This window comes from Spermophilus citellus (assembly GCF_964194105.1).
Source record: "Spermophilus citellus genome assembly, chromosome: 13".
Classification (NCBI taxonomy): domain Eukaryota; kingdom Metazoa; phylum Chordata; class Mammalia; order Rodentia; family Sciuridae; genus Spermophilus; species Spermophilus citellus.
In genome coordinates this window covers 116,630,079-116,642,182 of record NC_138193.1, presented here as the reverse complement: position 1 = coordinate 116,642,182, position 12,104 = coordinate 116,630,079, and the positions used below count along the sequence as shown (strand labels likewise).

The 12,104-nt window shown below is 46.1% G+C and overlaps 1 protein-coding gene across 4 annotated transcripts in view; it reads right to left on the bottom strand.

Annotated features, from left to right (window-relative positions):
- SH3YL1 (SH3 and SYLF domain containing 1) overlaps positions 1-12,104 on the bottom strand; it is a gene marked incomplete at its 5' end in the record, with an annotated part of 30,869 nt that overhangs the window by 18,680 nt on the left and 85 nt on the right. For 2 of the 4 annotated variants that reach the window (XR_014018445.1, XM_081264015.1), the window contains 2 exons: positions 329-442; positions 2,206-2,316. Coding sequence is in view for 3 of the 4 variants with exons in the window: in XM_081264015.1 (XP_081120141.1) it covers positions 329-442; positions 2,206-2,316 (225 nt within the window). Of the gene's footprint in view, positions 1-328; positions 443-2,205; positions 2,317-2,968; positions 7,300-11,372; positions 12,102-12,104 lie in introns of those variants that run through there. The other 2 variants (XM_081264016.1, XM_081264017.1) reach the window with 2 other exon arrangements.

The window sequence follows — 12,104 nt, the reverse complement described above, 5'->3', positions numbered from 1 at the left end:
ATTACCGTGTCCCACAGAACCACAGGTGCTTGCAGATGGTCCTTGTTTTCACAGCAACTTCAGAAAAAATGAGAGAACAATACCAATAAAGATGGGGAAGAGCATTCACAGTCAGTGACAGACAGCAGACACTGCCCCGTTACGGGCTGTGTGGAAGACCTGCAGAACAAGTATGAAGCAGGCCTGCCCTTGAGTCCTACCCATCATCTCCCAGGCTTCCTTCCCAACAGGCAGGTGTCATGTCCAGCTCCTGCCATGCCCTCCATGGAAGCATCCTTATGGAAAGAAGACAAAAAGGAATTGTGGTACTGTACAAAGGTTGACTTACTTCCGTCTGGAAGGCGGGCCAGGACGATCCCACTGCCTCCCCTGGCAGTCACCAGGAACCCAGCTTTGATCACAGACAGAATGGCAAGGCCTTTGGCTTTGGCAATCACATGGGCTACAAGAAGAAAAGCAAACAGAAAACCAAAGCGTGAGCAAAGGCAGTGTGGGGCAGAACTTACCCTAACACAATGTAGAAAAGTTCACCTTTTGTTGATGTGAAAACTGTGATTCAAGAATACCAGTCAAGTGATTTTGCTCCTTTAAGAAGTTGTTTAGCATTATAAATGATCTGCTATAGTATTCAATTGTACTACTACCTTACTAGTACACTGAAACTATAACTCAATTTCTAACATACTGGTTTATTCACATTTCAGAGAATTCTGTATAAAATGAGAGTGACTAATGTTGGAATCCACTGAACACAGAACCTCAGTGTTCTGAGAATCTACACAATGGCACAGCTTCCAAACCAATGATGAGGCCCAAAGATACCCATGAAATAGCTCCAAAGCCCCTGGAGTCATTATATATCACCTCTGCTTAGAAGCAGCAAATACAACAGTATACTCTTTAATGAACAGGGTTCATATGCCAACTATGTCTTTCCAGATTGTCCATCCAAATCCAAGAACATCAAGTGCCAGCACAGGGAACCTCTGAATAATGAGCCTTTTAGCTTTTCATTTACAGCCTGGGATGTACAGCAAGACGGAATTGTGCTGTACAACATCCAGGGGCATGAACCACACTGGCATCTTAGACTGGGAAACACTGTTCACCCAAGCTCACGTGTGTGGACCCCTGGGCCAAGAGGCTTCCTGTTCCCTGCTGCAGCACACTGCTGGGGCACTTGGGGTTTCCTGCTTGAATTTCCTATAAGCCAAAAACTAGTGTTTTTTCCCTCATGCCTGTGTGTGTGGCTCCCTGAGGACCTTCTGGGAAACGCAGGTCCCTGAGGCCTGGGAGACCCCTCATGAATGCTGGGGAGGCCTAGCAGCTCAGCCATTTGCACCTAGCAAGCAGCAGAGCTCCATTTGCTCCAACTTTTCAGGGTGGGAGAACCAGCCAGGCTGAAGTAAGAAAAAATGATATTACTATAAATGTTATTATACCAAAAAGCATTTTAAAGCTCCTTGAAAGCTGTTAAATAACTTCAGAAAGTCTAAGAAAAAACTATTCAACACATGACACAGTCATGTACTGGGATTAATAATTAGTCTGCCACATACCCAAACCAACTACCTGTGGAGCTTCTCCATAGGAGAGGAGTATTCCATGCAACACCTTGGAAGTAACTGATGACCCACAGATAGGAGTTCCAAGCACTCACCTGAGCACACAACAGTCTCATGGATATGTTATAAGTACACATTTTGCTAGCCCCACTGCTCAGAGTCTGGTCCAGTGGGTCAGAACAGGGTTCAGGGCCTGAGTTTTAGTGACAAAGGCATAGTGATACACAGCTGTGTTGGAAATTATTGATAAATGTCTCTGTACACACTATAGAATCTGATATCTCAGATGGAAGAGAAAAGCACAAAATCAGAACTTGTTCTTGAGGTTGTTAACTTTCTTACTAGCTAGTCAGTTTGCAAGGTTTGCTTCTGCAGCACCTAGAGTGGAGCAAGTACAGGAGAACCAAGAAGGCTCCACGAAGGCTCTGGCCCAGCATCTCCTTCGTAGCTGGGGGAAGACCCTGCCCCTGGCTCAGGCCGCTGCTGCCTTTCCCAGGAGACCCAGGACACCGCAGGGATCATCCCCAAGAAAAAAGGTGGCCTAAATGTTGACTAGTCTCTGTGGGATCAGCAGAGCGACACTGGAGCGATGCTGAGGAATGCAGAAAGGCAATGTAGAAAAACACAGAGATTCACCCACCAGGAATGATCTTATCAGGTCCATTTCTAGAAGTTATTTCCGTGAATTCTCTTAGGATTCTAGCAGCCTTCTTTGCTTCTGATTTCAGATTGGAAGGTATAGGGTTATTCACTGAAAACAATTTTTTAAAAAGATATTTTAATGAAAGAAATCTATATTAAGCTTTAACAAATCATACCCCCCCCCAAGGAAATGGCTTGGTGGTCTTCAATTATTGACTACTTTGTCTTTTTCCTAAGACATCAAATCTACTCTGATTAGAAAACCCTAAGCTCTCAAAATCTCAGAATCATAACATTGTGGGATTCTAAGGATGAGAGAATCTGGTCCACAGTCCCACTTTGAGTCTCCTTCACATCATCAATGCACCTTATGACTATCAAAAAGATTCAGAATTTAAAAATTAGGAAAAGGTGCATTTCACAACTAGTGGTGTCCTAGTAACGTGTAAAGTTAACATATTTGGCCATTCTCATCAGAACACTGAAGGCTGTCTGCAGACTTTCCTAGAGCTGAATCCTGCGGGCCTGGGAACTGGCTCCACTGCGCTCACCAAGGCCTCCCTGGGCTGTGGGCACACACGTGCCCCTGGGAGTGCTTCTCTAACAGCACTTGTGGCCCTGGGGTTCTGCAGTGTGGGAGGTGGCCCCTCACTTGTCACTGGACCACAGGTCACAGGAGCCCATGAAGTCCAGCAGCTCTGATGTGCACCACGTGAGTGTGGCAGCTAGGATCCCTCACTTACTGTCTGCAAGGTGCACACCTGGCAAGGTGAAGGAACCCCTGCACATCTTATCTCTGATACAACTTGCATGCCAAAGGACGCTCAGACAGACAGGACGATCCAATGGCCCAGGGAAAGAGTCCTTTGATCCAGCAAAACACTGGTATTTCTCCTGAAGTAATGTGATGCATTTGGGCATCTGGCGTGCTTACTGTATGCAATACATTTTAAAACTGGAAACTGAGTTGGGTCATATTGGAGCTTCGTTCTGTTGAGAAGTCAATTTGGTTTTCTGGGTCAACACAGGAGCATCAACAAGACTCCAGCAGTGCAGCTTCAAGTCTGTGAATCATCAGTGAGACTAGTTTGGGTAGAGGAATTACTTTGAGGGGGAGGGTACCAGCAATTGAACTTAGGGGCACTCAACCACTCAGTCACATCCCAGCCCTACTTTGAATTTTATTTAGAGACAGGGTCTCATTGAGTTGCTTAGCACCTTACATTTGCTGAGGCTGGCTTTGGACTCATGCTCCTCCTGCCTCAGCCTTCCAAGCTGCTAGGATTACAGGTGTGCCCCATGGCATCTGGCTTAGAGGAATGTTTTCAGAGTTTGTGCAAGCAGGATAAAATGCATATGGTGTGATGTGTCCGTTTCCCCCTTCAGCATCATGCCACCCGTATGTCGTGGCACCTTTCACTTTCTCCCAACTTTTACTTCAGAATGGCTGATACACTGGCTATTGCTGTAGGCTCTTCCAATTACCTCTGAGATGCACCTTCCAGAATGGAATTCACCTATGTTTTCAGGGCAGCATAAGGAGCGTGTATCACACTTCTCTCCTACAGCCACATCCTTCCTGAGTTTTGCAGTCAGACAGCCTCTCCCAGCCATAGGTAAGAGCCACTCCAATCTCTGTCACATATGGCAGTTTCTGTCTGTGCAGAACATTACACAGATGGAGTGGAGCGCGTCTCCTTCACCACTGCTGATCTCACTCACTGCAGGATTGACGCTACCTGTGATGTCATCATGTGGATCAGAAGTTCACCCCCCTCCTGGTCAGAGGGCACCTGACCTGTGGGAACTTTTCCTCCTGCCCTACCTTTGCTGGGGCCTTCCCAGTTTTGGGCTGTTCCAAATGAAATTGGTAGATATTCCCATGAAAGTTTATGCACAGATGCTGTGTTTCTCTTGGACAAATATCTAGACACAGGATCCCTGTTTATAGGGCAAGCACATGCTAGCTGCTACGGTGGCTATCCGAGATCCTCTCACATGTCTACTAGAAATTTGGGAGAGTTCTAGCACTCACCAAGCCTTGGCATGGCCAGTCTTGTAAATGAGTTATTTCCATGAATTTCACTGTGCATTGTTTTTATTTCCCACAATTGATGGTGTTGAACACTTCCTTATGCTTATTTTTGTATCTTGTAGCAAATGCTAAAATATTTGCTCATTTAAAAAACTGGATTGATTTCTATTTTATTTAGTTGTAAAAGATCTTGCATCATGGATTTTGTGTATTCCAGCTTCTTTGTCCTGGCGAGAGCTCAGTGTGCACTTCCTGGGTCCGCACAGTGAGCAGTCAAGGCCACCTCTCCATTGCTGTTGAGTGCTTTCATACTTCATGTCCACCCACAGGGGACACAGTCCTGTGGACACAGTTTCTTACTGACTCCTACACTAAGGGGACTCACCTTTCTCTGGAGTCTGTTTCCCATCTGTCTTTTGTGATGGTCTTCTCCACTTTTTTCTTTAATTAAGTCAAATCTATCTTTTAAGTACCACAAGTTTCTTTTAACTAAACATACTAATTCTCAGATTCACATGGAAAGATAAAGAAGCAAGAGGAGCTGGGGAAAACTGTACAAGGAGAACAGTGAGGGCCAGCTCCACCCAAAGCTGGAGCATATGAAGAGGTCTCATCTTAGTGCCCTGCAGTGGACACAAGCCCAGGCAGAACCAGCTTCACCAGGCAGAAAACCCAGAAGTGACCCAGATACATGCAAGAACATGCATGACAAAGACAGAGCCTCAGGTCAATGTCAAAGTGACAGGAGACAAAGGTCTTTGGGGAAAAACCTGAAGTTATGGTCCAAGTGCATTATAAAGCTAAAAGTCCAAAAATGTGAGGAAAGAGGCCCCTGCTGCTAATCTTTCCAATGCTCAGTCCCCTTCCCAGGTGCACCTGGAAGGTTCCTGCACTACACATGCAGGCCATTACTGCCTTAGCTGTCACGGACACCTGCGCTGAGTAGTAATCATCTTGGCACACACTCTTAAGTTAGAACTGCTAAGGAAAATGTCCAACAATCTCAAGGTGCTCTACCACCGAGCCACATGCCCATTCCTTAAAGTTTTTATGTTGTCCATATGCTTTCCAAAAATACTAGCCATGTTTAGAGCTGCTGGGCATTGCCATCGAAGTGTCTTCTGCTTAGAGGAGGCATGCTGGGAGGACAGCAATAGGATGAGGCATTTGTATTCGAAATTATCTGAACATCAAGGCACACCACACAACAAGGCATTCTGAGATAACCAGTCCTCTGTATTAAGATGAAATAAAACCAGTTCACAACGTCACGACTTACAAACAAAAAAAATGCCAAAATAAAAAAAGTATCTTTTTAAAGGAACTCCACAAACAAGGTATAAAAATAAAGGAGAACTACAGATAAAAAGCTAAAAAGATTTGCCCACAGACACTTCAAAGATGAAAATGTAAGCCACAAACTGGAAGACACTCTTACACACACACGCTACACAGATCTAGGATCTGGACATAGAGACTTCCGAGACTCAATGAGAGACAGATAGCATGGAAGCTGGGCAAGGCGTCCAGGCAGCTTATTTGCATGGGAGGAAGACTCTATGGTCAGTAAGTGGATGAAACCTGATCAGATGGACCAGGAAGCAGGAGAAAGCAAAGTGAGGTGGCTGAGCCTCCATTTCTCACCCATCAGAGAGAAAAGCTACAGGTCTGCCAGGAAGTGAGTGCAGGGGCAGTTGGCCATGGTGAGAGAGCCAGCCTCCAGGACAGGACACCTGAGCTCCCGAGGCAGTGCCTCTAACAGGGCATATCTGAGGGAGCTTGCATGGGGGAGGGCAGTCCCAGATACAGGTCTACCTGGGCCCTGAAAATGAGACCTACTTGTAGAATGGACCTTGATCACCTGACTGGGATCACAGGAGACAGAGGGTGCAGAGAGAACTGGAGAGGGCTGCTTGCTTGCAGGGAGCTCCAAGACTCACTAGCAGCAGGAAGCAGGAGGATGCTTCCTGCAGCCTTCCGTGGGTCCTGGAAGACCTGTCCTGTTTAGTTGGTGACCTTGAGATAGGGAAAGCCTGAAACGCTTGATGCCACAGCTTTTACACACAGGAAGATGCTCAGAAGCACCCAAGTGTCATTGGACAGGGGGCAAGGAGGTCCCTCCAAGGCGGTAGCATGACCTCCACCCAGTCCAGGTAGGTTCGATTTACACCCCTAAAAATTCCAGGACCTGATGAAAATAATCACAAGCCAATATTCAAGGACAGCAGAGGTGTACACATCCAAGGACAGGGTGCAGTGCCCTCACCTCCCAGAGATGAGAGGACAGAGGGGCCAAGTGGAGCTCTGACTACATACAGGATTATCCTGGGAAGAAAAGTGCAGGTTCCCAGGAGAGCTTCTGGGAGTCAAGTCCCAGAACCACCTGACGCCTGGGTTCAAAATTTCTCCCTGGTTAAGCAGTCCAGCCATAAGCCAGCCTTAGTCACATTTGAAGTCTGAATGCAGGATGTTTAAATCGACTGTTAGGGTTGATATGGTTCAAGAACTCCCCAGAGGTCTTGCTCATCTAACAAGAGACAGGCTTGGTTGGTCCTGTTGGTGGACCTGGGCCTCCATCTGGAAAGGGCTTTTCTGTCCCTCTCCCAGAATCCACACAGCACAGGAGGAGTCTTAAGGAAGCCATTCAAAACCCACATCTATTTGCTGGTGCCCGCTAACATTTTCCTCTTATTAATGCTCTTGTTATGCAGTCTGGATTCAGAAAGTCTTAAGAAACTGAGAAGGAGGAAAACTCCAGGTAAACACTTGAGCCTACAGAGCACAACTGATGGAGGCAGATTTCAGTCATGATTTGAGGTAACTTACTAAAGATGGAAAACTGTTTATTCGGTATTCCACAAATGACTAAGGAAAAAAAAATACGGGAAAGGGCATTTCCAGTTTCCAAGTTTCCACCTATACTTGTTCAGCACACAGACTTTGAACTCTCTGGTGTGTACATACTGGCTTCCTGACATTTTGATTGTAGGAGGGAAGGTATCAAACTGTGGTGAATCAGCAAGACAAGCAAGCATATGAGTAGAAAACTGCTGAGGTTGACGGATCTGTTCATCAGGTGCATGCTCTGGCTGCGACACATATCTGTCTGCAACACACCTGTTTCCTGACTTGGCTCATAAAGGAAGGCAAGGACATACAGCCTTGGTTTTCACAGAATGAGGGTTCCACCAGAGGGTTTGCCATGCTGGTTGAAGGCAGTGCAGCTGTGTGTTCATTCACGTTTCCTGCCATAGGATGGGCCATTCCCAGAGATGGTAGTGTGTGCGTTCCACACCAGGATGGTCAAGAAAGCCGTGTCCACCACTTGCTGGATGAGGAAGGAAGGGTTGAGACCTCAACCACTACAGTAAGACCAGCCCACCCACAACACCCCACTTGAGGGAGAGGGGATTCCTGCTGCACTGAGCAGTGGGAACCAGAGGCTTACTTATTATGCAGCTAACCATACCCTAATACCATTGAAGAATATTCCTGATTTCTCCATGGTATCTGCTGGAGAATCATTTTGAACTTCAATTTTCTACTATGGGACTAGCTTTGACTGGTCTTTATCTACATTCTAGTCACTTAGGAAATGGGAAAATGGGTAGAATACATAAACAATTAACCTATATGTCAATGTTTTTATCTCCGATTACTCAGTACTCACATTACATTTTTTGGAAGTTGTTCTGGAAAAAAAAAAGTATAACCATGGTTTTCCTTTTCATTAAATGCTCAATGTATGGTATGTTACCCTGGATCTACCAAGTTCTTCTATTAGCATATACACCTTAAAACAGCTCAACACAGTACGTTTTACCCTGCACTCCCTCTCTGGAATCCTACTCTTCTGCCTGGCCTTTCATGGCACTTGGGTGTAACTTGAAGGGGATATTTTCATAGGGGATCTGGGAACATAACCATGCATAAGAGCATTTGGTAGAGGTGGAGGGACAAACTGGGCACCATGGAGGCAAGTTGAATTCAGAGGAGCCCCAGACTTTAAGTCACATGGACCAGGAAAATCCTGTTCTGTTAAGGACCATTTAAGTCAGATTTTCTGATAAGTGTAACTAAAGCACAGTAAATTATACATAAATTGTATCCACAAGGACTTTTTACTTTGAAATCTCTCAACTGAACTGTATTAGACCAGTCAAACAAGAAAATTTTACAATCAACGGTTGCTGTGAAATGTCCTGATGGGGGGAAGGTCAGGCCAGTGCTGTGACCTTGGCAGGAGAGCTCTGTGATCAGATGGGCCCAGGAGCTGCTGTCCATGCAGTGCTTTCCCACAGGCCCACAGCTATGGATGGACAGGCTGCTGACAAGCTCAGCCACAGTGAGGACTCCTGGCATGTCTGAACTTCAGAAAATACTATGGGTTCTATCAAACTTCTAATAAAATCACTTTGCCTGATCCTAGTTATGCACAGTGAATTTCTGTCATAACTAAAATACATAAATGAAAAATTTAGATATAAAACCTCACTTTCTGTCCTCAGTTTTTAACCTACTTTCCCTTCTTCTCTGCTTTGAGGAATAGAGTACATCTGACCAGGAGGTTGATGTTATTCTCTCACACTGCCGGAGTTAGAATGCATCTGAACAGTCATGAAGTCTGAAGCTTTTGAATTCCAAAGCCAAGCAAATTGTCTACTAATGCCTGAGTTTTCTCCTAAGGGTTACCACCAAACTTCAAGCCAAGAAACTCTTAGATGTGTAGCATTCTATAAAAAAGCAATTGAAATGTTTGAAATTTTCTGTACAAAGACTTTTTTTAAAATTTAATAGGAGTTTATGAAGTGCTGGGAAGAAATTTTTACTGTGAAAACCTCAATAGCCTAAATGAGCTTAAGATATATAAATAATTTTACATGTTGACCAGAGGTCAATAACTCAGGACTATGGCCCCTGGGGGCCAATAGCAACATCTGAATCCTAGTTGTAATAAACTGCTACTGGGTGAGAAAGCTGGCCACCAATTCCAACCTAGACCTCTACCCAGGGTCAGGAACAGCAGCCAGCAACCAAAGGGTTCTCCCCCCCGACCATCAACCATCAGTAAGCATCAATTATGTGATTTTCTTCAACAGACCCTAAATTATGAAGGAAAACCTATAGGAAAAGTGAGCTTATAAATGGTTTTATAAATTTCCATTAATTATATACTAATCAAATTATTAAATCTTATAATTTACATGAATTGAGAGTTAACTTGCTAAACTGATAAAACTGCAAAACCAAGATCAAAGAAACTAGAATGTGTCTAAGGATATACAGAATTTAGAAAAAACTGATTAAATCTTAGCCAATAAACTTTATCTGTGTAATCTCCCAAGAGGCTTTTAAAATGTTGCCTCTCTGGGTAAATCCAACTCTGAATACTGCTACCTGACAATTACTGCCTTTGTAAATTAGAAGCATGCCTATCTTTCTGGGGCCTTGGTTAAACTACTTTCTTTGTCTTAAAGGAGACAAAGCTTGTCAGTTCTAGAAATCAGAACCTGAGTCCCTGGTCAGATTACCAACGTCTTTAATTCAAACTTCCAGCCAACCAATGACGTGAACACCAACACCAGATCTTCCTGTGCCCTGTGCCTCTTTCTCATCCCTCTGTCTGAAGGCTGTAGATGGAGGACAAGAGCCAGGAATGATGGGTGGTAAAATGCTTGGCTTTCACCAGCTCCACTTCTCCTCAGCTTAGGCAAGACCTTGAAGGACCAGACAGGTCATTCTGGTCTGTCTTGTATAAAAAATGGACTCTTTCCAGAGAAAATAAAAATATTCAACATGCTTAGGTCTTAAATGGCAGAGAAGTATGTCTTGTCATGATACCATCTGCAAATAAGCTGATGAGCACAAGGGACTCAGGACTAGCCCTCAGTGTTCACATCACACAATAGTTCCCTTTGACCCCATCAACTTTATTTTTAAACACCAAAAGCTTATTTCTGAATATTGAGATATCTCCTGAAAATAAAGTTTTCCTAAACAGAATAAAGGTACCAAAGCACTTAAAAATTATTTTTAATCTTAAAAACGACTAGTATTGACTTGTTTTACAGAAATTTTGCTTAAACTGAACAGTAATAAACCTATAACCAATTCTTAATTTAAATATGATGACAGGATGGAGATCATCCCCCTTATTATTTTAACCTCCAACATAGCAATTTGGAAGCAATCAGACTGCTCAGGTATTTCAATAATAGGCCAGCACAGCAGGCTAAACAGCACCTTAAACCAGAGACCTACTATTCTCTGAATGGTGTGTGCAAAGTTTCTAACTCATGTTTAATCCAAACACTTCCTCATATCTTAATAAAACACTGAGGTGAACAAGAATGCAGGACGGGCACACCCTGTAAGAAGAGCCAAGCCAAGCCTTCTCTGCTAGGGCGGAAACCTCTGGCCTCTGTGTCATTATTCAGTTTGGCTGCAGCAAAGCAGCGGCAACAATGGAATATTTGCTGGAGTGAAAATGATTTCCAGTCAACAGTGAAATCCTATTTCCTCAAGGTTATCAACCAACTCAAGAGTAGTTCCATATTTTTAAAAAGAAAAGCCATCATCATAGGGAGATGCCCTGCGGCGCCATGCTCAGCGCTGGGGACTTCCCCACCTTAGTGATGGCGCACCTGTTCCTGGTCCCAGGGTCAGGTGAGGCCTAGCACTCGTCCCTGCTTTCCGCAGTACCCCGCAACAGGAACGTTCAGGGTCTGGCAGCTAAGGAGCTGACTCCTGCCCGTGTCAAGCGCACCGGAAGCCTTTCATAAAAACAAGTTAGAAAATCGGTAACAGATTAGATATTGTTAAATAACACAGTGCATTTCAGTCGTCAAAATTCGAAACGTCATAAGAGTTTTCCTACGAATTGGAGTGAACGTAGCTAAATTTGAATGAAAACCGCTGTGGCCAAGAGTTCTGGCAACTATTAATCCCCATCTTGGACGATTTGCGAAACGATCCAGTGTGAACAGCGACTTGATCTTTCTCCGGTCCTCTCCCACCAACGATAACCGTCGCCAGCGATGCCTTCTTAAAAGTGGAAGGGTGGTCACGATAAACAAAGGTCCCGTCCCAACTCCAGGTGCGGCTCGCCTGCGCCCAGACACCTTACTCACTTGTGCCGGCGAGCTGCTCCGCTCCGCGCCCCTCGAGCTCCGCACACCTGCCCAGGAAGAGGAAGGGCGGCCACCTCTCGGTTCCGCCTCCCAGGGCGGGGACGGCTCCAGTGAGGGGCACACCTGGCACGCGCACGGAACCAGGGTGTGCCGCCCCACCTTTGCCAAGTACCTAAACATTTTCGCGGGGCACAGCAATACAGCTGCGCCCGACCTCCTCACTCCACGGAGTTTCGAAAACATTCCATTATTTTAAAGAGGGACAACCCAACCCACGCGGGCTGAGCCTCTCGGGACACAGCTCAGATGGCTGCCTGGCGGACAGGGGCGGAGTGAGGCTCCTCCACCAGGACCCAGAGGGCGGCCCGGAGGGTGCCGGAGGCCTCACTTTCCGCCGGGCCCTGCTTATCCCCCTCCGCCAGCCGCCCGCCAGCTGGTATCTCGGCGCCCCGGCTGCGCCCTGACGGCGCGCTCAGGTGAGCAGCACAGCGGCGCTCGACACGGCAGGGGTCCTGCCTGGAGGAGGCAGGAGACCGGTCCAATCAGGCTTCGCCTACCCGTCCCCGCCCCGACGGGAGGTGCTGCGAGAGGCGGCTCACCACGCCCCCGCCCCTCCAGCTCGGCCCCTGCCCCAGGTTGGGAGGCCCTCACCCCACCCTTTCTTCCGGCTCTTCCCCTCCAGAAAGGGACTCTTCCCCTAGGCCCCACCCCCGCCCAGGAGGTAGACCGCCC